This window comes from Drosophila virilis, chromosome 2, assembly GCF_030788295.1.
Source record: "Drosophila virilis strain 15010-1051.87 chromosome 2, Dvir_AGI_RSII-ME, whole genome shotgun sequence".
Lineage (NCBI taxonomy): Eukaryota > Metazoa > Arthropoda > Insecta > Diptera > Drosophilidae > Drosophila > Drosophila virilis.
Window position 1 is genome coordinate 4,364,411 of NC_091544.1, and position 27,006 is coordinate 4,391,416.

A 27,006-nucleotide genomic window follows, 5' to 3' on the forward strand; every position below is an offset into this window, starting at 1 on the left:
ATTATACAAATATATATATTGTATATTACACAAATATGTATATGTATTAAAATAAAGGGCTTTAAAATAATTCAAAGTCAAGTCAAGTTCAAAATTTGATAATTTCAGCTCAGCCTTAAAAATTATGTTTTTGAACAAATTCTAAAAACACACAGAAAAACAATTTACTCGCATTCTATGGAATTCGTAGAGAAAAACCTTAACGAAAATTCGGAAATTTAATGTAACATATATTGACAAGAAAAGTAAGAATTTTACTTCTTTACTAGCTGAAATTAAAGCCAGAAATGGCTGAAAATGAATATGGGAAAATTCTCAACAGATTGTCCAGCAAACCGCATTCAAGTTATCAAATCCGAAACTGAAAGTCGTGTATTAACAGTTTTGAGTTTATGTTTTCATAATATTTGTCTAATCATGAATTTTTATGTATATATATATATATATATATTATTCTTTATCAATTAACAACATAGAAAAAACATGAAATGTGCAACACGAATTCGAACATATTTAATCTAACCTCAGTTCTTCAGCTCCTTTTGCGCCAACCCAATTGCACCTCAATTAAGCTTAAATATATAATCAATATTTATGCCATTTATACACACATTAAAGAAACAATTTGAAAATGAAGCAACTTATGATAGGAATATTTGAATATATCTTCTGCATAGTTCCTATGATTTAATGCCTATGATGTTCGGGATAACTTTGCGACAATGACTTCAACATCTAGACAAACATTTCTCCTAAGTTTAACTTTTGCTTTTGCTGCATTCGTAGTGAATTTATTTTTACAGTGTTTCTTTTTTTCATTATATATTTTATTTAATATGTATATTTTTTTTATATATATTGTATATGCTTTAGTCAGTACTTGAATTTTGCTGCGCAGTTGAAGTTTAACATTTAGAAGATTTTTCATTTGAATTTTTTTATTTTTCGAATTAATTATGATTATTTTGTTTATCTTTTTGTTGCTTAATGTGTGTTGAGTTGCTTGCCGTTAAACATTTATTTTTACGCCTATTTGAGTTTATAAAATAAGTTTTTGCATTGGGAATAGTCACAGTATGGCATCTGGAAAAGCGCTTTCATTTTAACATTTAGCTTGTTTTCCCATTGTTTTTCATATTTGTTCTGAAAATTGTTTAAAAGTTTTGAGCAGTGTTCGTGTCGGTTAAGTCTCTACACAAAGTTCTTGCGAATGTTCTTTTGTATATTAATTTGATGTATCAAAAAGTTGGGAAGTTGTGTTTTGGGGCAAATTCCTTGAAAGATAATCCAAATACTTCTTCACTCAATTGGCGGGCTTAGAAGCGCAATTCGGCCTATTTACAAGATTCGAAACTAAAATTTAGACAACAGAACCGTTTTGACCATATGATACAAAAGTTGTACTTGAAAAGGCGACAACTTGGCTCTGTATTTAGTTTTTCTATTCTTTGCTTACTTTTCGGGATAATTATTACGTATACGTCACGGGGTTCATAGAAAAACGGAATAGCCAATAGATTATACATAGTAGTTACTATTATATAGTTACAGCTTATGTATGTATTGTTGTGTTCGTATGTGTGTGTGTGTGTTCGTGTTTGTGTATATTTGAGTTAGTTAGGCTAAGTTGTTATCATATAAGTGTATGTATATGTATGTGTGTGTGAATTTACTTTATAGCATTAGTCTAGAGTCTAAGAGAGTGTTTCTGTTTTATATATATATATATTTACTTTCGTTTTCATTTTGAATGGCTGCTCACCTTATGTCTGCCTCATATACTTGCCTAAACGTTGCCGCTGTTGTTGCAGTTGCAGCTGCACCTGCTGTTGCCGTTGCACCTGCTGTTGATGATTGTTGAAGTTGTTGCTGTTGGGATGGGCCACGCCCTCGCCATGTGACGCTCAACAGCGAGTAGAGCAGACTTAAAATACCTTTGAGGATGTGTCGCAGTCCTGATACCGACACAGACGCTTTGACACCGGCCTGGCCACCGCCTCGTCCGGCACAACTGCTGCGGCTGGTGGGGATTCGTCGAAATCGCAGGGTCGACTTCGCCGCCGCGGCTGCAGCACAGAGGGCCGCATGGAGTGCCTGACAAATGCCAAACTGCAGCAGCACACAAACAGGTACACTAAGAGATAGCGACTTGGAGACATGGGAGGATGTGCTGGTGCCGCGTGCTGCATTGCTGCTGGGAACTCCCCTGGAAACGGAATGAGAAACACCTGTTTAATTTACATCTTTATTGCTGTTCTCATACTCAATTATTGGGTGAAACAAAAGCGTTAAAAATATGTTGTGTATGTGTATGTTCGAGTACTCTCTATTATGTATTCAGCACGTGTCCTTATCGCTTTTTTTATACCCTCAACCCATTAAAAATGGGTATAAGGGAATATTGTATTTGTGCAAAATCCAAATGTATGCAACAGGCAGAAGAAAGCATCTCCGACCCCATAAAGTATATATATTCTTGATCTTGTATGAACGCAACAATAAGAGCTAGAGTCCCCAAACTTGACATATAGCTTCTTAAATAGAATATATATATGCATTTGATGTTGGAAGAAGAGGGTATCCCCTAGTCGGGAACTTGTTATTAATACAGTGGAGTAATGCTTAACGCAGGTGATTATTATGTGGACATAAGGCTACATAATCTGGCTAGAGCACTAACTAGATTATCAGCTCAGTGAAAGGTGTAAAGAAACCCGAAAACAGCCACCAAACAATAAAAATCCTTTAAAAAGAAAAGCACAGAAAATCGACCAAGTCGTAAAATATGCTGCAAAAGCAAAAACGGGCAACATACAAACAAAATCCCCATACATTCGCTGGAAAATACACATAAAGCACGAAAACACGCAACCAGAAACCAAAACCGATGACAGTTACGACTCAGTTAGGGCAACAGAGTTGCATCTGGGGTACAGTGCTGCGAAACGGACTCAAGGGGTGTATTACTCACACGCTATGTAACGTAACGGTAGATATTACTTACGTATTTAAGAAGAAGCAGGTAGAAAGATCGGAAATTTCAAGTTTTCATTATGAAGACTTTAATTGCATTACACTCACACATCTAATAGCAATTAACAGACGTCGATTTGACAATACAATAATTCTAATCGGAGTCTGAGACGTTTTTTAAAAACTAATTTAATATAATGAGAATAATACAAATAAATAATCAATTTAAGGTATTACATTCTATTCTTCTGTTAACTATTATAAATCATATTACATCTTAAAGTTATTTAAGTATTACATTCTATAATATTCAAAGATTTTTACGACTGGAAATTCAAAATCAATATAAAAAGATTAAAGAAAGATTTAAATTTAATCTTTAACTTCAGATTAAAAGAAAAAAAAGCTTATTAATACCGAAAAAAAGAGTTTCAAAATTAACTAATTGGAAAATTAAAAACGATCACCCATTTATTATCAGCACAAAAATCAATTTAGAAGCAATTTATAGTGTATTAATTTAGAATATAAATTAATTAAACAATTGCTAAGTGTTAAAGTTCTTGTATTGCGGTATTTTACTGCGTGCAACGACTGGTCACACTTGACAATAAAATACAAATACAAAGCTAAATGTATTTGTTGCATTAACAGTTGCTTCAACACGCGCTATTTACAATTTTCATTCAAATTGAAAGAAACACGACGCAAAACAAACAAACTCATAATTTTCGGAATTCATATTGTCATTGCGCGTGCAGCATGCCGTCTCGCTCGCACTTGCTGGCCATGCGGCAGCTAACAATAAACAATAAAAGCCAAGTAATGCAAAAAAGTGAAGCAAAAGAAGCGAGAGAAACGCACAAGCAAACAAGCAACTGTCATTGGGCGACAAAGCCCGACGCAAACTGTGTGAACGAAGCTGTTGGCACGGAGACACGGCGAAAACAAAAGCTGAACTACTACTACAACAACAGCAGCGAGAAGAAGAAGACAATGTTGACGGGCATATAATAATAAAAATAACAACAAAACAAAATGTAACAGCGGCAACAACAACAATGCAAAGTAGCAGAACAAGAGACAAAACACAATAATAATCAGAAACAAGTGTGCCAAAGCAGTTAACGGAAACAACGCGCATTGCATGCACAATACGGCGCTAGGCATGAGTACAACCAGCTATATGTGTGCATGTGTGCGTGTGCGTGTGTGTGTGCGCTGTGGCATTATCTAGCAGACACCGTTGCGACAACGACGACGACAACTTGACATTAGCGAAAGTCGCAAAGGAAGTGGCATGCAGCATAAAGTCAAGCACGGGTGAGGCGGGGGCGAGTGGCACGCTGCGGGTAGCGTGTAGCATAGACCAAGCGCAACATAAACATAATTTCCATGTGCCACAAGCGCGCGCGCGCCCACCATTTCTATTCATATGCGGGAAAATGTCGCAGCAGAGTAAAAGAAAAAAAAAAATCTGGCCGCAAATCAAGAGTGCAACAGTACGGTTGGGAGGGGGAGAGGGGGCAGTACCAAGTGCTGGGAGTTCCGTTAGTCTGTTAACAGTCCAACATAATGTTAACTGTATTTGCTATTCCTCTTCTGTTTCATGTTGATTTTGATGTTAATTTTAATGTTAATGTTAATGTTAATGTTAATGTTAATTTTAATGTTTATATGTAGTACATATTGAATATACAACTATTGTTAACGCCTCCCCCAATTAGCATATTGCAAGACCCTGCCCTGACTGCGCGACCAGTTGAAGCTATTTTCCAATCAATATTTTCACTGTTCGTTTTGGTTAAAAGCGTGAACTTCACTTGTTGGGTTTTTCACTCTTCTTCTTTTTTCTCTACGCTCTTTAAACACAATATATATAGTCGAGTTACTTCCAGCACAGCAGGCACGCTCTACCCTCCTTTGGCACTCGACACCTTTTGGCCTGGTTTATTTAGTGTCAATGCTTGTGTTACCTGTAGCTGCATTTCTATGGCTGCCCAAAGACGGGCTGAGCCCTGCTTTGGGATACAGTTCGTTACGAACCTTTGGCGTGTTTTTTTTTCTTCAATTTTAAAGTAATTTAACTACAACTATTCAAACATTTATAGACACTAGAAGGATTTCTACTGTTAAGGAATACAACTCAAATGTTTTGTGAATTTAGCCTAGAGTAAACTTTACTATTGAGTAGCACTTTATTTTATTGTCCAGGTATTTATCTAAGGTATTTATCATACACATTTTATAGCTTTGTTAAAGTTCATTTTGCTTAAGCAAAATCATTTTAATTAATGCTGTTAGCCCAACTGAATTCCTGCTACACTTGTTAAGAAATAAAACTATCCCAAGCTTACTTCACTAGCTTTTCAGTTCACCTTTAATTTTTTTTTTTTGACTCAAGCGCATTTCTCTCACAATTATTAACCAAAGTTTTGACTAATCTTTGCAGCATTTTAACCGACTGAGCATTACTTTAACATGCCCTGCGAGCACCTCTTGATTCATTCCCTGCCATTCGAGCATTCAGATTTTGGCCACAAAGCATTCATAAGCCCGCATTCGCCACACTGTTGTCCGTGGTATTTCCCAAACCCTTGGACTCCTTCATTAGCATGCCATGCCTCTGCACTTTTCGTAAGTCTTTGTGCATTCTTCAGCTAGCACTGCGGGAATACCCTCAACGCAGCAAGTCAGTCTCTTGGTATTTATTCTTCTGTCCATCACGGCAAAGTTTCGCCTTCGTGCATTGTGCTTTTCGTTTGCGTTAAATATTATTATCAGGGTAGTTAAACTTTAGCACAATGTTGGCTTAGTATTGTGAGACTAAAAATAATAATATGTATGAAAATGGGCACGTAAATAGCTGAGTCAAAGAATATTTTTAATTGTTCCAAAGCCTGGGTAGGATAAGAAATAGATGTCAACTTTTCACCTCTACACATTCACAAGATCTTACTTTAAGTGCTAGATTAAGAATTTGTAGACTTGTTTAAAGTCTGAAGCAGAGTAGATACAACATTTAAACGAAAGTCAAAAAGAAAATATCTTAAGCATAACAAACAAATATTGGGCTTAAATATTCAATAAATATTAATAAGTTTCTATGTTTAATGAAAATTTTTATCAAATGCGGAACACAACAATTAACACTTGCCTGTAAAGGGTATACAGTTTTCGGCTTGGCAATAAATATTACTTACATGCGCACATTTATATATTTTAATTTATGTTTTTTTTTTTGCCAATTTTTTTTTGTTTTATTCTAAGTAGAAGATTGTCGTCAGTTTTGTCTGGTGGATTTCGTGTTGGATTGTCGTTGATTTTACTTACCATTCAGCACGTGTACCGTTACGCTTTTGGGCTTTGCATTTGATGGATTACACTGATAATGCCCGGAGTCGGATGGACGAGCCGATTTAATCAGAAGGAACGATGTCGTCGTCTCACCTTTGTTGGTGACCACCGAAACGCCGCCCCGAGGCGAATCATAGTTGATTATCTGCAAAGAGAATGTAACGAGAATTGCATAAAAACAGAAATAAAGAGATAGAATGGGGGGGGGGAATGATAGACAGAGCAATCGCAATTTGTATGCGAACGACATTTACAATGCCGCATGGAGTTAGATTTTATGCGACATTCATTTTCTCAGTCATAAAGCTGTTTGTGCCCATATTACGCATACGCACTGTTGCACGCAGCTGGAAAATTAAAAGCAACGCAAAAAAAGAAACGAGTAGAATAAATTATGGCTGGCAGAAAAGAGAGAAAAGATTGCGAATAAAAGCAAAACAATAAAATTAAATCTGCCCATGGCCAAACTGGCACTAATGGCAACTTCCTACCCTGCTGCTGCCACTTTCACTTTCACTTTCGCTCGCACTCAACCCTGCTTAAAAGCATGGCTATGGTCTATAGAAAATACATAACAATAGAAGGGCTGCGCACAGCAGGAACCCTTTCGAATTCCCCATACAATAAGCCAAAACATGGCCGTGACTAAAGTCCCAAAGCATGAAGAAAAACACCTAAAATGGAAAACTAAAACGTGGTTTAACAACGCCTGGGCTGGGATGCCACTGACAACAACAAAATCAGAAGGAGCACATACAGTGGCAGAAGCAGCAGCGGGAACAGAGCCAAACCAAAATCCATTTAAAACCCTTGCCTCAACGGGTTTTTCGGGGTCCCTCGCTTGGCATAGTGCTTAAATAGCATTTTCTTGCAGTCAACAAAATAGAAACACAAAACCAAATGGGGGGGATGCCCCCCAAAAAAAAATGAAAGAAAAAAAGAAAAGAAAAGTTTAACAGTTCTAAGCTAATTTAAAAGTTACTAAATTGAAGCAGCTAAATTCAGATCCCTCATCATCTGATGATAGCCCCAATGAAATTGCCTGTCGAAATTGACAAAAATCCAAAAGAAACAAGTAAGAGGTTCTAGTCGGGAGCTCCCGACTAGGGAATGCCCTGAACCCTCCTCTTCCAACATCAAATGCATATATATATTCTATTTTAGAAGCTATATGCCTAGTTTCGGGCCTCTAGCTCTAATTACTTGGCAAAATTGCCCAAAAAACGGGATATCGATATCGATTTTTATCGATTGCTTGGAAACGAAGTAAGTTATCGATTATCGGAAACAAACTCGATCTGTGCAGGCACTAGGAGCACCTACATCTAATTGCATGTCTGTAGCTCTTATAGGTTCTGAGATCCTTGCGTTCATACATACGGACGAACGGACGGACAGACAGACGGACATGGCTAGATCGACTCGGCTATTGATGCTGATCAACTCGGCTATTGATGCTGATCAAGAAAATATAGACTTTATGGGGTCGGAGATGCTTTCTTCTACCTGTTACATACATTTGAATTTTGCATAAATACAATGTACTTTTATACCCATTTTTAATGGGTTCAGGGTATAAAACTATATTGGGAATATATTAGTATATATAAAGAAAAAACACCTTACACTTACAGCGTTGTTGTGATTCCAAAAGATATAGGCCGGCGGCTCCGGTGAGTTGAGTATGACACAGGTGAGATTTATGGTCGAGCCGCTTTCTATATACAAATCGGGTGCGCCGATTATTTCCGTTGAGGGCTCTGCAACACAAATAAATAAACCAAAAAAGTTTCAGTTTAAGTACAATGCAATCGAGTCATGGAACAATAGAAACTTTTCCGAGGCTACAAATATATTTATTCGGGCACTTTCAATTAAATGGGCCTACTTCAGGTCATTTTTTTGGGTACGTAAATTTAGCCCAAATCAAATAGCAATTAGGTAAATACAAATTTGCAGCTGGGCTCATTAGAAATACAAGTGTAATTTAAATGCGCAACAATTTCAAAAGATTTTCCATTTTCCAACCCTTTGCCTTTGCTTGCCCTCTCCCCGCCCGCTGATCCACAAGCACTTGAACTTTTCCCTCGACGTACTAGCACAGCTTAAAGTTTACCTTACATTTTTGTTAATGGTATTTATGTCTATGGCTGGTTCATCATCATTGAAATAAGGGCACAGTAAATTGTTTTCCCAAATTAAGATAGAAGCTTTCAAGCCAAAAGCAACGTGAAAGAAAGTTTATGTTCGGCACGCCAAAGACTTAATACCCTTGTAACTTCTAGCAAGTGTATAAGACGTATAGTTAAGGTGGTAAATCCCGAATTTGGTCAAGATATCTTGATCTATGCGATATAGTGGTCCGATCCGGACAATTTCGAAATATGTGCTGCCTGCAACAAAAAGAACTACCTCTGCAAGGAATCAAGGCAGACAATTGGACCTAACCTAGAGTATATATATATACTTTATAGGATCAAAAGTTATCCTATGCCATACACATTTTATGGCAAAACTATAATATTCTGCTTGTATGCCTTTGGTACATAGGAAACCGCTTTTGGCTAATGAAACGTCGAATATTATACAAACTATAATCACACTCAAATATTTCATGAAGACAAACATTTGTAGCCAACTATCATTATTATTACGTGTCCATAATGTTATGTACATGTGGCTGCTAATAACTAAGAGTCTTTTAATATTCCTTCTAATTATCAGCCTTACCATTATCGAATGTGTATCTGAGTCTGAGTCAGCCGGATTCGGTCAGATCGAGCTCCTTACATATATGCAAAATCTTTATCAACATCGAAGAGTATGAAAACCTTTTCGATCTTGACATTTATTAGCTTAATCAAAGATCTCTAAAGCACTAGAACTATTTTATTTTTTATGATATCTTGACAATAACGAATTTCAACATTCAATATCTAGTCCACAACTGAATAGCATAACGAAAACCTAAATATCTCTGCAGATACAAGCTTAACTGTTCCTAACAGCGAAAAAGTATCTTATTGGAAAAGTATCTTAGCTGAGTCATCGCAATATCTTTACTTCAGGCCCAAATTCAAATCTCAAATTGCTCGACTTAATTATCTCAATAGCTCGTCGAGAACTTAATAGCTGAAGTCACATTTTCGTCTCAAATAAATGTTTTTCCGTCAGATCAAAATATACGCCCATAAATTTGCGTACATTTAAAGTTTGATAATGAAATCTAGCACACACACACACTTACCGACAACAGTCAAGTGGATGTAGTGGCTCATGTGCGGAGTGGTTGACACTTGGCACTCGTAGATGCCAGAGTCTCGGTGTTGGGGGTATTTAATTTGGAGCATCCAGTCTTCGGTTTGGGGCTGATGTATGGCCCGAAAGCGCTGATCCGATGTGTACGTATAACGGCCGACTGTTAGCAAATGTATGTCCCGATGTCGCACCCAGGAGACTTGCAGCAGCATCTGAAAGATGAAATGAAATCAAAAGTTAAGGGCAAAACGAAAAGATTTCATTTGTCGTGGTAACAAAAATTTGCATGTTTAGTTTAATTTATTGGGCAAACAGTTTACAAAGTCTATTTCACGCGCAATCTTTGACGTTGAGGCCTTTACCCAAGTTAGGGTTCGGCAAATGCAAATTTCCTTCGAAATGTCTTACAACTGGCAACAAAAAAAAACCTTGACGCAGGGCAACACATGTGACAGGAGAGGCAGGGAGGGCAGGCTCTACTGCCCACCCTTATCAGAGTGTAACTTGGCGCTGGCTCAAGTCGTATTTGAGGCAAGCGCCACGCCCGCGCTAATGCACACCTGTTTGGCAACCACCTGCTGTTAACGTGTGTATGTGTGTGTGTGTGTGTCTGAGCTCAACATTTTTAAGTGACTGTGATTTAGGGGCGTCTGCTCGAATGTAACGCCCCGCCCCGTCACGTGTCGCATGTCATACGTCAGCTGTGTGCATTTTCATTTCCATTTTCTAATTTCAATGGCAACATGCTGCCTGACTACAGGCGCGACGGCAAAGTTAATGGACAAGAAACTCGTCGACGGATTAGCCAAGTAATGGCAATCTACAGCTGGTGCAGGTGCCAGCCAGGCCTAAAGTTTGCCCAGCTCTTGAGCAAAAAGTTGCATGTAATTAACACCAAATGCTTAAGCAGCTATAAGACACACATGCCACATTGCCCCAACCAGACCCAAGCAGCACCAACCAGGCCCAACCAGCGCTCAAGTTGCCAACAAACGCGAAAATTTACTTGAAAAGCGACGCCCTGTTTTAGCCAAGTTTATGCGCATTATGCGTGTTTACAGTATCGTAAAATTTGTGTATCGATTGCAATGCCAGCCAAAATATACACTTTTTCGATGCTGGGCAAACAACATCAACGGCAATTTCTTTTACGTTTTTATAGCTCAATTTGCAGAGCGCACGAAAGTATGCTTTAAAATTTGTTTGACGCTTGTAATTCTATACCCTGTCCGTTGCCATTGTTAAAGCAAAGCATATGCGCTGCAGCCCAACTTGACCTTAAATAAAATTTTAATGAAAAATCTTCAATATAAAGAAACCGGTTCTAAGAATACTCAATTCAAATTGACTAATTCTATGCAGGGTATCTTAAAGTCGCATAGTCCAATGGACTAAACTTTTTCTTCAAACTTTACTTTTGCTTTGAATTATTTAGAGGCACTTTTTTGTTTGCGGTGCTGGCTGGCACGCCCCTTTTAGAACTCATTACCGCTCGCATGCTGCTATCAGCATCGGCATCAGCCGTTAAATCGTCGACTCCGACTGCGACTCTAATGAAAAACGCCATTAATAATGTAGAAACATAAACATCCGTTCGCCGTTTAACACAACTCGGCACACGCATTAAACAGAAGGTGGCTAAGAAGATCTTTTTTTTTTATCTGTTGACTGGTTTAAGTTTTCCCCAGTTCTTGGTAAATCTCAGCCAGCAATGATGTATTACTTCATTGGCATGCTGCTGGGGTTTGGGGCTGGGATACCCTGACGGAAATGGAAATTGAGTTAAAAAGTTCAATTTTTGGCTTGGGCTTGGGCTTGGGCTTGTGGCATGCCACAAGGTGAAAGCTAATTAGACTGTCAGCTGACAGTGCAAGAATTTAATGCGCCCTTACGGTTGCAAGAACCTTGGAAATTGTGTATCATATCCATATAAAAAACATACTTAACTCAAGCTTATGGCCTCTAATGCTTGTTTTAAACGAAGAAATAATAAGCACCTATACTTAATTAAACATATTCGATTAAACAGCAGTTAGTCGGAGAACTGGCCCAAAGAGAAAAAGATTAAAGTAATATAATCTGAAAGTCTTTCTATCTGAAACATTGCCTTGATGTCAACTTATCTTTTTTATAGGTGGCTAAATTAAATTGAGTTTTATAGCAAAGCAAACGTATGCCAGTCTTAAATGAATACCATATTTATTAACTGTCCACATGGACTAACTGAAATCTATTATTTCGCACCCGGCGGCAATCCATAAATAATAGAGTGTGTCAGGCATAAAGAATCGTTAATTAACTCGGCGGTTGTCTGCCGATGATCGATGAAGTTAGTCAACTAATTGGCATCTAATGAAGTTGCGAACAGTTCGAAGCAAGCCTGACCCAAATCTTCGTGTGCTGAAAACTATCTAGCGCAGGGCCTAAAAACTTTTCACGCCTCCCCCACCCAACAACTGCAGACACCAACTGCCGGAACGGGCCAGCTACTCGAATTTAATAATCACGCAAATTAGTTTTCGAAACCGCAAAGGCAACGTCTATGCAGGTGGAGCCCACTTTGGAGCCCAGGAACTGCCATGCAGACATGTAACATATTATTATCGGAAAATAAGCCCGGAACGTAGGCGGCGGCGGCGGCCGCACAGGAAGCAACGGAAACCAAATGACTACGGCGCAGGTTGCAAAACTAAAACCCAAAAAAATAAAATAAAAATAACAACAAAAAAACACGAATCCCAGAGCAAGTACAACAACAAAACGAAAGCGTTTGCATATATTTATACGCTGCAAGCAGATTTCGAAAAGGGCATATTAGTTGCAGCTGATTTATGTAACAGGCAGTGGGTGGCATGTGCGACCCTATTCTGTATATAGTATATCTATTATTAATTGTATTATCAATATAGAACTTTATGGAACCTAAAATTTTTATCGTATATCGAATTTTGTTCCATATGCATTTCCACAATATCCCTAAATGGAGAGTTTGTCTGAAGGTTTTTTAAGCATTGAAATTAAAGGAATTACGGGTAGCTTCTTTTATTATATCAAGATAATGTATATTTCACAATCCTCCAAAATATTAAATAGAAACTACTAATTGAAATAAAAATTAAGCCGGCACAGCCTTGTGCATGTACATTTGACTATATATATTTATGGGGAGTAGGCATGAATGTAACTGACAGCCACTTAACGCTGAGTTACAGGGTATCAAGTAGTCGGTAAGGAGCAGCTACTGAACGCTAACTTGTTTGTTTTTTATTTTGGGTTTTGTAGAGCTACCGTGTGGAAAGCGTCCCAGGAGTCGATTTGAATAGTTGGCCAGGTTTGTTTGGCTGGCTAAAGCCTAGGCCGGATGTGTTGTGGCATTGACTGTTGGTGCGAGATTGTTGAAGAGGGGCAGAGGTGGATAGGGGAAGAGTGTGTTTGTGAAATGTTTGCGGCATTTCCTGGCACAGCGCACACAGCACGACGTAGTCGAAAGTTGGCTAAAGTAAAATCTGTTTCCTGTTTCAGTATAATTAATCATTTTGTTTGGCAGCGGAACAATTAGCCAATGCCGCCATGTGGGCGCAGTTTACGTGCTAATTAGCTAAAAAACACGAAATTTAACACACACACACACACACACACACACACACACGCTTTGTAAATCGCATTTTGATGGCACATAATGACATTACAATTGCAAGAGCTGACGGCTTGAGTGGTTTTTGTGGCTTTACTTACAGTTTTATTGCCCAGATTCTTGACGCGACAATTCAAATAGGCCGTCTTGCCCAGCAGCGCGGTCACATTCTTCGAGGCATTCCTGTCGAAGTACGGTCCACTGCTGCGCGAGTCCTCGCCCAGATCGATGCTGTTCCGATTGATGCCGGCAGCGGCGGCCAGCGATGCTATCGAGTTCCCTCTGTGCAGACTACTGCTGGCTATGCCGCTTCTTGCCGTTGTTGTTGATATGCTAGAGCCAGAGTTGGAGTTGGAGTTCGATTTCGAGTTGGAGCTGGAGCTGGAGCTGGAGCTGGAACTGGAGCTGCTGTCGGTTGTCATGGCTTGGCCAGCGACTGTCGCATGGCCATTTCTGTTGCTTCCGTTGCTGTTGGTTGTGCTGGTCATGCTTCCGCTTCCGGCAACACCATCTGCAGCTGCAGCAGCTGCGGCCGCAGCTGCGTCGCCTTCACTTGGTATGGCATTATTGCTGCTGCTCATGTCCTTTGATTTATGCGCGTCACGCTGCGCGGCGAGCACTGCAAAGGATAAAACACAAGGAAACCATGTAATCGGTGCAAACTGCAAAATACAACTCAATTGCCAATTAAAGCAGGACACAATCCTCACAGCCCTCTCTCCCCTCTCCATACCCACTCCCTCTCGCATTTGTACGTTAAAGTGCGAACAATTGTCTGTCCACATTTTATTGCTAAACATACTCGTCGCATGGCCTGTGTTTAGGAAATCATTATTGTAATTGCATCCGGTTCATATTTGAAAATGTTTGGACTTCCATTTCCGAATCAATTTCAGCATATGTGCTGCCAGGAATCATTTTAAATGTAACATTCTGCCAGAATGACTTTAATGTCAAACGCTTGACAATCAATTAAATATAAAAGTATTTTCCATTTGGCCTTAATGTTATGTAAATACAGACAATGTGAAAATAGCTTCTTTGCTGGCTTCCAAAATGATCTGAACTTACTTTTAGAATATTTATTTATTTATTTGAAAAAATACACAAAATTATTTAAGCTTGTTTCCTAACAAAGCAAAAGCTGAAATAAAATTTTATGTTTAATGCCAAAAACCCCAAAAATAAAAAAATCTTTTTATTTCACATTTTATGTGCATTCAATAAACTTTCAAGGTTGATCATGTCAAAAATAAACTATTATTTCAACGTAAAAGAAGAATAAAAATAATTGTTAATCCCTTTAAATATGGCCCGAAATCCATCCAAATAGCTTTTTACGAGCAAAGATATTAAGCACTTATATGCATTGAGGGTCTAACTTACTGAAATGGCCTTCGAATGGTTACATAAACAGGCGAAACAGTCTGTCAAATCGCAAAAATCGAATTACAAACTTAAATGGGCACCTTTCGTATGCCATATCGTTAGCATAATTGTTCAATTAGTTCAATTTTGGCCATAACAGCCTTAACTGGGTTTCAACTTTTTGGCCCGTTCAGAAAGCACATGTTAAACTTTTTGTGTTTAAGCCAGAATGCAGCACATTGTTTGCTTTCCATCGATAACACAAACACGCTAACACACACACACACACGCAAACACACACTCGCACACACACACACACACTCGCAAACTCAACGAGTTTTGGCTCGAATACCTTGCAACCATTTAGGTAATTAGCAAATTACGCACACAAACAGCCGCACCCGAACACCCACACAAACACACTCACACACACACACTCACACACACACACTCACACAGACAAATACACACACACTCACACACACGTACTCTGACTTTGTTGTGCGCATAGCGCATATATGGAGCATAAACTTTCGTTTCGCCATATTTTTTTATTTTTTTTTTTTTGTATGTTTTGCGTTTATCAAATTTTCATGTTTTTGCCACACACACACACACACACAAACTACAGCAAAGCTTCGCTAGAGCGAAAAACCCGCTCGGTAGCTGTTGGCTGTTCTTGCAGTTACGACCAATTTTTATCCAGCGCCATTTATCCCATCACTTAGCAAGGACGACGCCGATACGTCTGCTTAAGGCACATACACATGCTTGCGTGTGTGTGTGTATTTGTTTTCCTATCTCAAGTGTGCGTGCGTGTGTGTGTGTGTGTGTGTGAGGCCTGGGCACTTGATTCGCTTATTACGCCCAGCCAGAGTCTTTTTATGGCACTGGCGACCGTTTTATAGTTGGCAGCCAGCGACTTTATTAGATTAAACATGTTGTGCACGTTGGCCCAAGACAGTCGGCCACACACACACACACACACACACACACACACACACACACAACTTATCTAGCTCGTTTGTTGCGTTGTTAGTCGCCCCGCCCCCTGGTCGTGTTTTTGGCAGATAAGACGCATATCCTAGCTGCACTAGTTGTATTGACAGCGCGAACAACAACAACAAAAGAAACAACAACAACAACAGCAGTAAGGCTAGAATCTTTCAATTGGCATGCCTGACTGCGCAATACTCTAGATACTCGCAATATCTAAAACTGTAACTTAAAGAAGGATACCTTGAGGATACCTTGACTTGATCTATGCAGGAGATACATAAAAAAAAAAATAATTTTTCAGCTTAATTTGAGGTAGTTAATTATTAAAAAATACCGCAGTTCATTGTTCACAAGCTACAGTTTTTCAGATATTAAATGCAATAACATTTTAAAAATGGTAATTAGTAAAAAATAAAAGCAAAATAAGCTATTTATACTCCCAATAAATTTCGGTTCATTAGAGACAAAAAAGCGGTAAAGAAATATTATTTATAAAAACTATATCTACATTTTTTTTCAACCAGAAAAATTAGGTTCGCCAGAGAAAATAGAGAAATAAATGTGTGACTGTGTCGATTTAAATAAAGGGTTTTTTTCGCAAAAAAAAAAATCAAAGAAATATAAGAAGAGAAAATATATAACTATAAAAACTGAATGGAAAAAAAACGTTTTACACGAATAACCCAAAAAACCTTATATATTTATAAACAAATAAAAACTAGGTGTCTAGTGTAGTTTACCAATATTCTGGCTTGTAGAATATTAATATTTCGGGAATTTGCGGCGCAATGGTTGTTGCCGCAATATGCTAATTCTCTTAAAACAAACAAACGAACATTGCACAACTAATATACTCGCTTGCCCGTCAAGTTACAGAGTATAGCAATAGCAACAATACCAGCGAACGCAGCGTCTCTGCGTCAACGTCTACGTCTACGTCTACGTTGATTTTCCCGTTCGCTGGTCAATTGCCAAGGCAAGCAATGTTTGCTAATCAGTTGCAGCAATGCTCAAATCCCGACTGGCTTTGGCCGTCTGTCTCGGACGGCGCCTACGACGACCCCAGCCCCTCTACTGGCAGTACACCCGACCCGCTTCAGGATGGTGTCTGTCTGGAAAAACAACATGATAAATAAAAGAGCCGCTGGCTAGAAATTAAAATAAATTGACTGCTTGGGATGCCGCAACCGCAACGGTAATGACAACAACAACAACAACAACAGCAACAACAACAACATAAATTAGAGCTTCAATAAACTTGCTAAAAAGCGCCCTGCAGAAATCAAAAAGTCATATGCCGGCCCGTTACGACGTCAACGTCAGCGCCAGCGCCAGCGTCAGCGTCTGCGTTGGCTCTCAACACGAGGCGACCGCAGGGCATGTTCCTGTTGCTGTTCTTTTTCTTTTGCTTGTTCCCGTGCCCGTTACTGCTGTTGTTGTTGTTCTTGTTGTAATTTAGATTGTTGTTGTTGTTGTTGTTGTTACGCCCGCACTGTTATTATTAACATGGCGCTGTTGTTGTCAAAAACATTTGAAATGTCAAAACTTTAGCACACTTTCGTGTTCGCCTGCGTGTACGTGAAACGTGTACACAAGTGTGTGTGCGTGTGAGTGTGTGGGCGTTCCTGTCTTAGCCAAAATGATGTCTCGAAAACTTTTAAATTTTTAAATTCACTCAAAAATGTAAAATTTGTTGTTGTTCGGTTTTGTGCAGCCGTCAGCCAAACACAAGAAACTTATTTTAATATTTAAAGGTATTGCGCTTGTGCGGATGCGAATGCGAATACGAATGCGGAGCTTTTATTGTTGTTGTCGCTTTGTTGGTAAAATAAAATTGTGCAAAGTATGCGCTAAATGAAATGAGAAAAGTCGCGTGCTGTCTGTTATTTGAATATTTGTTCATTCAACTTATTTTGTTGTTGTTTTTTTTTTTTTTTTTTGTTTAGTTATTTATTTATTTTCTGCTTGATTGGGGTTCCCGACTCTTGGCAGATGACAAAACTGTTGGCAAAAATTTGTTGTGGCATTTGCTCGGCTTCAAAAAGTTCGCCAAGTTCCAAGTTCACCAAATTCTAGAACAATTTTTACACAAGTTTTAAATATTCAAAAACAATAAATGAAAATGTAATAACAAAAAAGGCATAACTAATTTTTAAATATAAATGTGTATACAAATTACCAAATTCTACATGGGAATACCCCTGTCAGGCGAGACATGCCGTATCAACCCTGCCGGAGCAACCCTGCTTTCGTATAAGACGCCATTTTGTAAAGCTGATAAGCAGATATTAGCCCATGGAGTTCGAAGAAAATTATAATATTATTATTGGATCTTTATCCAATTTTATTCTACTATTAAAAGATCTAAAAATCTAAGAGAATTTTCAAGCTAAAGCTGAATACAATCTATTACAATTACTAAATCAAATTAGGTTAAAGTATTGTCAATTCCTCCATTTTTCCCCAATTTCAATAAGAAAGGAATATTTCGAACTTTTTAGGCCTTACTGCTTGAGCTATTTAACCAACAGCCTGCATTTGCTATTTAAAACTGAAATATTACAGATATTACAGACAATTAATATAATATAATCATGTAAACTGATTAATTCTCCATTGGAATTTGCCAGTTCATTAAGAACTAATGATCATATGGCCCACTATCCGACCCACTCAGGTGGCCCAAGGCCCAGAGGCGGAGGCTCGTCATTAAGCGAGCACGCGGCATGTGGAAAAATGAAAGTGAAATGAAAGGCCAAACCCACACACACACACACACACACACACACATACACTATGCTGCAGTTACTCATGCAGATACTCACGGTTTGGCTCACATCCACTCAATCAGGGCATGAAAATCGCTGGGGATTTTGATGTACAGGTCGGGTGGGCAGAGCCTTGTGCCGGGCCTGGCCGAAACATTGATTTCCCCAGACTTTAGGGGCGCACAAAATTAATTACCTAACCTAAAAACTCAGCGACGACAACAGGAATTATGTAAGGCTGAAAAATGGCAAAGTTGCCAGAGCTGAGTTTCCATTTTCTTTTACACGCTGACTCATTGGGCATGACAACGCAATGAATGATACCGAAAAATGGAAATCAATAATGAAAATTGGTCAAATCAATTTGACAACAATTGCAATTTGCTTGGCGAGCGGCTCTGACGGCAAATGGGGCCAACGAAATTTGATTAAAAGGGGGCGAAACTGAAGCGTAGGCGCAGTGAATGTGAAAGCGAATGTGAATGTGAATGTGCATCGGAATGTGAATGTGCATGTGCAATTCCATTGTCACTTACCGCCATTGCCGGATATCACAACGATGACAACCACGAACAGGCTGAGCATTATCAGAGCCCGCTGGCAGCAGCTGCTTCTGCTGCTCCGGCTGCTGCACTCGACGCTGGCTACCGTTGAGCAGGTGGGCCACAGACGTGTGCAATTTGTGAATGTCTCTCGTTCCCGTTCCGGTTGCTCTTCCGCTTCCCCTTGGCCTTGCCCTTGCCCTTGCCCTTGCCCTGTTGAACGTTGTCTTTGTCGTTGTTTTAAATTCGTTTGTTGCGGCTGCCGCTGGCGCGTTTCCATTTGAAAAGTTGCCATAATATTTCACTCGTCCTTGTTGGTTAGTCCTGTTCGCTCTCTCGCTCAGTTGTTGTTGTTGCTGTTACTGTTGTGCGCACTTGATTCTAGTTGGGCTTGGCCATCTTTTTGGCAACTGTACAACTTGGGGGCGTGGCTGGTCGCCTTATTAGCGCCTGCCGCCATACCGCCGCGATGCGTGAAATTGCCGAAAGCCGGCTTACAAATTGCCCGGCTTGCTCGGGACTCTGCCTACGCCCGATTCCTGTTCCTGTTCCGGTTCAAGCTTGAGCTGCGGCTGCTCTTGTTGTTGTTGTTGTTGTTGTTGTCCTTAGTCCTGCTGGCCTGCTGGCAAACTACTTAGCATTTGTTCTGCTCGGCTGGTGCTGAGAAATCGCTGTCATTTTTCCAGCGATTTATATTCTATTTAATTCTACTTTAACACGATATCGCTGGGCATAACTTCATCTTCATTAGCGGCCGGCGCAGCGTACTGATTGCGAATTGTCCTTCGTGTCTCGTCCTTCGTCCTTCTGTGTCGTCGGCAGCTGCAACGATAGAAAGCAAAACAAAAAGCCTGTTTGTGAGTTGCGCGCGTTAAAATGTTTGGAATTTCATTAAAAATTCAAATGTCAAAGGCAAAATAAATGGAAATTTGTGACTGTGCCGGCACGTTCTCTCCTCTGTACATTCGCGTCCTGTATGTCCTGTATATACTGTCTAGATGCAGGCAGTCGGCGACAGATATTTTATATATTATCCGAGCCAAGCGCTCGACTCCTCTGTTTGTTTGCCTTATGAATATAACAACAATAACAACAACAATAACAAGAGTACAAATGCCAAATGTTTCCTTCTGAGGAAAATGTTGCCCCAAAAATGATAATCAAAACGGGATGCCTTGGCAAACATTTGATAATAAGAATCTATGTTATTTTCCTTACATAATTATCATTACAATTTGTGGAATTCGCATTGCCAGAAGCTCAGCGCAAAAGCCCAAACAAAATATTCCAGCTGCAAAATTTCATTCTTTTTAAATATTCAGCTTGAATCTCAGTTACGCCAAGGCACTTATTTTATTAAATATAATTTGTAAGCTGATATTTCTTATTCTTGACTGCGTTTTTTTTTTCCTAACTGTAAACTAAGACAAGTTAACTAATTTATCTAAGCAGTCCATTTAACCCTTCTGCTTTTGCACTTCAATTAGAGGCAAAACTTCTCTCTCAACTCAAAAGCAAATAATTAAAACTTCCATGAAAGTTACTCAGTGTACTTAAAATAATTAGAAAATATTAGCTATCCGGGCATCATTTGTTATTATTAACTATTGTAATAAGTCATTTGATGCTTTTACTCATAGTTTGTAACAATTTTGCTTTGTGTTTTAATTGGCATTTTCTGAAAAACAACTCTCATTCACAGATATGTTTCCTTCTCTTTTCTGCTCTACTCAACTTTTATATCGACTTTATTTATAAGTACGAGAAGCTTAATTGTTAGTTAGTTTAAAAGCCACAATCATGTTAATCGGAACCCTTTGAAAATAAAGAATATATATATATATATATATATATATATTCTTGATCAGAAGGACGAGCTTATTAAGTCTAGAGTCTAGAAATATTTAAACTATATTCTCGTTTATCAAACGCAGAGCAGCCTTAACCATTCCCAGAATATTAATAATTATAAAATTTGCAAGAATTGTTAAGCATTGTCAAGCAAAAAAATAAAAGAGCTAAACATATATCTACTTAAATTTATACCCTTACCGAGGGTATTGTAATTTTCTCGTGAAAGGAGACATCTCCAAGCCCATAGAGTATATATTCTTGATCAGCATCAACAGCCGAGTCAATATAGCCATGTCCTGTCTTTCCGTCTGCAAGTCTTCTATTTCTATGTCTATTCTCTATTCTATTGCACGCAGTACATATATTCCCACTATATCATATAGCTGCCATAGGAATAATAGGTCGAAAATTAGTTTGTTGTATGGAATACTTTTTGTATGTCCAGATATCTTAACCATGCTAGGCCTTAAGTTTTTTCCCTGTGCTTTAAGATAAGGCATAAGCATTTTGGAAAGGTTGGGTCTGCCAGGGTATTAAATCTTCGTCGTGCCGAAGATATTCCTTCTTTCGCGTTAATTACTAAGCAGACTTGCTAAAGGGCAAAGGTGGTCTCAGATTTCAATTCAATCTGGGCAAGCCCTTAATTATTTATAGAATTGTTCAACTTTGACTTTTGCGCTGCTTTAGTTACACAAAAATACTCTCAATTCTGCGAACGAGAAATAACTGAGTAAATCATCATACAGAAACTAAAAACATTTATTTGCAGAGTAAATAAATGCAAAAAATAAAATCATATTATATTGATTTATGAATTTAAGCATATGTATGTCTGAACGTATTCTTTCTTAAGTCTCACGCTTGTTACAGATTGCATCTTGTTAACAGTAATGCTTAACATAATGCTTAACATACATGGGACCTGCTGACAGAGTTACCGTTAACCTCTGTGAATGCATGCCATGTGCCATAATGGGACTTCCCTAGTCCAGAGACTGTCTATTACAATAGTTCTTCTCTATTTTTTCCTTAATTTGACACTGACTTACTCGAAATACCCTGCTCTGGCATACTTGAAATCCATCTACAATGTATTACATTTCACATACAAAACGATATTAGAAAAATGATAAATGTCGACTGAGAAATGTTTATTGTCAATTTGTTAAATTGTATAAAATATGATTAAATATTTAACTGGTTAGAAATGATAAGGGACCATTATCTTAAGGAAAAAAAATGTTTCTACTGTCCAAAATTTCGACACAGATTTTCTTACTTTAAGCTACAAACAACAACTTTCGACATTATCACACAAATAACCTAAGATATCAATAACTTTCCTGGATTTCTCGGAACAACTCAAAGTTTGTTATTTTCGAGGAATAAAAATGTGTTCCGTGCACAGCTAAAACTAGATTTAAGATAAATTCTAAAAACTGAATCCAATGCTGCTTGCCGCAGCGAATCTTGGAGTGCAATGCCAAAGCTTGACGTAAGCAAGAAGTCGGCCACGCCCCCGCAGGAATAACATCCTGACTGCAGCTAGCCGCAACAATAAGGCATTTGTTGTTGTTGTTTGGGGGGCAGCCAAGGTAAGCAACTGGCTCAGGACTGCCACAAGCTATATATATACATACATATATATTTTTTAGCTGTAATTAGTGTCAAGGTGCACGTTGCGTATACGCCGCATGGGTCAAGGGAATAGTGCAGCGCATGGTTTAAGCAGCTAAAGCATGTCACGTTGATGGGGCATTAAGTTGTAAGTGGCCGGGCGTGTCCGGACAGATTGCCAGCTCTGGATTCGTTCTGGATTCGCGATGCATAATTAAACCAGATCGCCTCATTATAATTTCCATTAAAAAGTGCGTTGCCACAAAACAAAAAAAAAAAGCAGTACGAGGCGCTGCGCAACACTTTCAGCCAGCGAATCCTGTTGCCTTCTGGCCAAATGACCGCATGGAAGAGAGTACATATAAAATAATATATATATATATGGGTCATTGGCAGCGTTGACAGGGCTGGCCACGCCCCGTCGCCTTCAGTTAATTAATGAAATATGCAGGCCGTGTAATTATATTTGATTAAAAACAATACGCACTGGCCCAATATAAATTTACTTTAATTATATTGCCATTGCGCGCGTTTCCTTTGTTATACATTTTCACATTTATCATATGCATATTAAATGCACCCCCTATCCCCCTCCCACACACACACACACACACACACACACTCCAAATAACAATACGTGCGTTTTATTTGTTTGCCGTGGACGCGGCATTATTTGTTCTCAATATATTCGTATTATTTATAATAATATTCAAAAGTATATTGTTGCAAAGTTCTGAGAAAAAAATAAATATATAACTGCAAAGACAAAAACCCAATTTGAATAAATGAAAAAGAGAAACTATTTCACGCCGGACAAAAATGTTTAATCCTTAAAAAAAAACTATATATATATATATACATATTCACGTTCACAGATAATCTCCGATGCAACAAATAAGCTTAAAATGGAAATGCAAATTTACAAATTCCGCAATTTATTCCATTTTCAGAAAAAGGTTTTCGTGTCAATGTCAAAACTGAAAACAGATACGTGAAATCTTTGTCTCTAGTTTCGGCTCTTTCAGGTCTTACGTAATTGTGTATTGTGCTATTTTGGGCCACATTTTTATTCCAAATAAAGTTTCAGGCTTTTTTTGTGAACTGATTTCTTCTTTGTATACAATTTAATTCGAGGCCTGCTCCGGCTTGCGTTTAAAAAATAACATGGCAAAGAAAAATATATTCAAAGAACTGCAAATTTGTATTCATAAAAAATTCGAATACAAATTTAATCTTGTCGAGTTTGGGGCCCGGGCAAATTTTTGAAAAGCTTCATTTTGAACTACAGAAAAATGTGAACATGTCACATGTATTCAAAGTACGAACTTGGTATTGATTATGGCTTTGTTCTAAGTCAGAAGTTAATAAATAACGTTAAGAGTTGTAATACATATGACAGATATTTTAAATATATAACAACTGTTTGTCCTGACTAATTGGCTGACTGATTGACTGATTGACTGACTGATCGGTGATCAACGCAACGTAAGATCCACACTTTGTTTTCAAGGACCCTTTTCGAATTTTCATCTGATACATATTCTTTATTTAGTGCACAAATAGAAAATAACCTGATCCTTCTTCTACCGAAAAAAATAAGTCCCTTGTGCCGGAATCGTGCATGATCTTTATCGAATATTCAGCAAGAGATCTTATTGGGATCTAGAATATTCATCTGTAACAGAAAATATCATGGAAATTGTGACTGAAATTAAATGGCAATACCAATTGATATATATTAATTTGGTATATAGCTATCGGATGAGGCGAGAGTTGAAATACTCGATATGTGTGCTAATCCGTTAGCTAATTTTGTGAAAATTATTATTAGTTTTGTTATCGTGAAAAGTGCATTAAATTTGTTAATCAGTTAATTTATTTGTGTGCCTGATAAGTCAGTCAGAATACGCCTGAATCAAAGACTTTCTGCAATAGTGAAAGATTGCCTTCAATTAGCCTTGAGGGTTATCAAATTTGTTGATGAATCTGCAACATAATCAACTTCAAATATACATTACTGATTCGCATAAAGAGCTTAGCTTATATTAGTTTATTGTCATTTCAGAACGTTAAAAGTTTCTTCCTTATTTTGCTTCCTAAACTAGGAAACTTGTTCACATCAGAAAACTGTATTATATTCTATAGAGATCTTTCATGAAAACCCTTTTTAAATAAAAAAAGCTCCATATTTTAGCTCCAATTCTTATAAATTTCCTAAATTGCCAAATCTGGCTCGTGATTCTAAAGAGTACTTCAAGGAACTTTTTCACTCGAACGAATATGCCGCTCACAACATAGAATCAATTAAATCAATTAATTAATTGATTGAATATGTGTGCGAGGGTGACTTAACGCAAATATATGTTTCAGCCGCATGCCTCAAACTTGAATTGAGCCCAGTTTTCTCTACCCCTCCCAGCCCACCTTAACCTTCATCCCCCCCCTCCCAGCCACGACCCATTGACCAACCGCTGTTTGTCATCGTCAAATAAACCGCAAACAAAGTTAAGTAAACCAGAATTACGAGCCACGTGTCTGCTATTAAAATAAACCCCCTTGCCGCCCTTTGGGTATACCCTGTGTTTTCTTCCTCTTTTTACCAGGTATTACTTAAGGGATTTGCCGATTATTTGTATTATCCAAACGATAGAATACGAAATTATCAGCTAATTAGCTTAAATATTAAATGGGAATTTACCTTTTTTTCTTTTCGCGAATGTTGCACCTGAGCGTGTCTAATGTTGTTGTAATTGTCGCGAGTTAAGTGAATTTTGTTTTTCAATTGTTTAACATAATGTTAGTTCGTTGGATCCTTTGCGGAAGTCTTGCAAAATGCTTTAAAATCACACTGAAAAATCAAACAAAACACAGCGTAAAATTTAAAAGGAAAAAAAGGTTAAGGTTTTACGGACATTGGAATGGGCTTTTGGTCAAAGAAAAAGCGTAGCATAAAATGCGGCGTAAAATAATTTCTTTATCCCTTTTTTTGGCACAGCTCGCTGAGCTTACACATGTGCCAGATCTGGCAACCCTTCATGCATTTAATGCGGGCCGGGCTTGTCTGCGGTTCCGGTTTAGTAGAAATGCAAATCGTTACGGTTTTAATTTATGTGTCAGCTTAGGCCAAACAGCCCGGAAAGTTAATCCAAAATTTGCTAATTTACAGCGTACTTTTTTCTTAAATAATAAGTTAATTTATTCAAACGTTGTCCAACACTTTAAATTGATTGAAAACAACACATTCAACACTTTTTTTATTATAAAATGTTGCCACATTTAAGGACATTCGAATTCACTACAAGCTCAATTTATTTCAACAGTTTCTGAGTTGGGGTAGGGCTATTTACAAAAAAAAAAATAAAAGCACTTTAATCTAAGCCTGGCAACGAAAAAAAGGGGCCTAGCTTGTTTTTGTTGCGGCCTTCATGATCAAAAACAAAATATTTTGTGCCTGGCTGTCCTTGGCTGGCCACACGCCCACGTGCGTAAAGTGTGTCGAATTTTGATGAAATCTGTGCCCACTGTGCGAACAGATGTTGTGTCTCATCTTAAAGCATTTTCAAAACTGTTAGTTTAACACTTTTTTTCGGCGGCGCAAGATTAACGGTATTCATTAGGCATTTTCTTGATGTTATCGAACACTGTACGCACAATGCTTGAAGCACTTTAGTGTTCTTTATTTATTTGTATTCGCGTTTTCTCTCTCTTTCTCTCTTTGTTTTTCTTTTCGCTTTAATTACTTGACTGCTATTTTAGCTTAATTATTTATTTACCATTGCACATTGAATAACTTTTACTTTCAGCTCGTTGTCGCACACAAACACACACACACAGCACGTGCATGTGTATGAGAACTGGCTATTTGTGTGGCTGTATATGTGTGGGAGAAATGTCTTTACACTGAGCCAAAGCTATGCGGCTGTATCTACCGTTAGAACGACCGAACGACACGACTGCACTAAATATACTGAAACAGGCACTCGAACACACCACAACAAACGAGCGAGGGCCAAGGCACGACGAGCCCGACAGCAGACGCGTCGGCAGAGCCAAAGGCGCTAAGGAGAGCGCACAGAAAGAGAGAGCGAGAGAGAGCGAGCTTTTGCCACAGTGGTGCAAAGTTTAGACAACAAGTGTGCCAAACACATATTCCATGCGCTCTTTCAACTTTCGAACTTTCCATTGTGAGCACTCTCTTAAGCCATGCCGGCGCACATTTCATATGCAAATGCTCTTAAGGCCAAAGTTATGGTCAGACGAAAAAAAAATTAGGTCCCACTTGCAAATGAATTAATTTCACTTCAATTGCAAGTGCTTGCAGAGAGCAATGTTTGCACTTCATTCCACACAAACACACGCACACACACACACTCTCACTCACACACACACACACACACACCTTTAGGCTGAAAGAGACACTTGGCACGCACACTAGCTAAGCACTTTGGGCACATTAATTTCCTTGGCTGTCTGCCCAGATCAAACCAAAGCTCACACTTCCCTCCGATGGTCCGCAGCCCGATTTCTATTCAGTTAACTGACTTTGACATTTGCACAAAAATAAAAAAAAGGTTTAAACAGCAGTTGGCTGTCTATTATTAAGGCCTATTTAATATTTTTGCGCTATTTAATAATT

At 38.4% G+C, this 27,006-nt stretch overlaps 1 protein-coding gene across 3 annotated transcripts; it reads right to left on the reverse strand.

Moving 5' to 3' along the window:
- Positions 1–42: 42 nt before the first annotated feature.
- On the reverse strand, positions 43–26,337 carry dpr9 (defective proboscis extension response 9). 3 transcript variants are annotated; one of them, XM_002054839.4, is made up of 8 exons: positions 26,144–26,337; positions 25,069–25,218; positions 18,894–19,721; positions 13,324–13,841; positions 9,578–9,800; positions 7,963–8,090; positions 6,307–6,475; positions 43–2,228 (listed from the first exon to the last, which is right to left on the reverse strand). In XM_002054839.4, exons 3-8 carry the CDS (start codon positions 19,192–19,194, stop codon positions 1,759–1,761), a joined length of 1,809 nt encoding a protein of 602 aa, XP_002054875.2. In that variant the 5' UTR covers positions 19,195–19,721; positions 25,069–25,218; positions 26,144–26,337; the 3' UTR covers positions 43–1,758. The 3 variants fall into 3 exon arrangements, with proteins under 3 accessions (XP_002054875.2, XP_070063176.1, XP_015027784.1); XM_015172298.3 differs by having other exon boundaries at positions 1,779–2,206; XM_070207075.1 differs by lacking the exon at positions 25,069–25,218.
- Between the last annotated feature and the right edge of the window lie 669 nt (positions 26,338–27,006).

What these genes read in the sequence shown, in the direction of transcription:
- dpr9 (XM_070207075.1), bottom strand. Translation starts at nt 19,194, where the DNA reads ATGGCAACTTTTCAAATGGAAACGCGCCAGCGGCAGCCGCAACAAACG. An exon ending in CATCCACTTGACTGTTGTCG is followed by an intron (nt 8,091 to 9,577) that starts GTAAGTGTGTGT and finishes TTTGTGTTGCAG; the next exon opens with AGCCCTCAACGGAAATAATC. An exon ending in TTTGGAATCACAACAACGCT is followed by an intron (nt 6,476 to 7,962) that starts GTAAGTGTAAGG and finishes TTCTCTTTGCAG; the next exon opens with ATAATCAACTATGATTCGCC.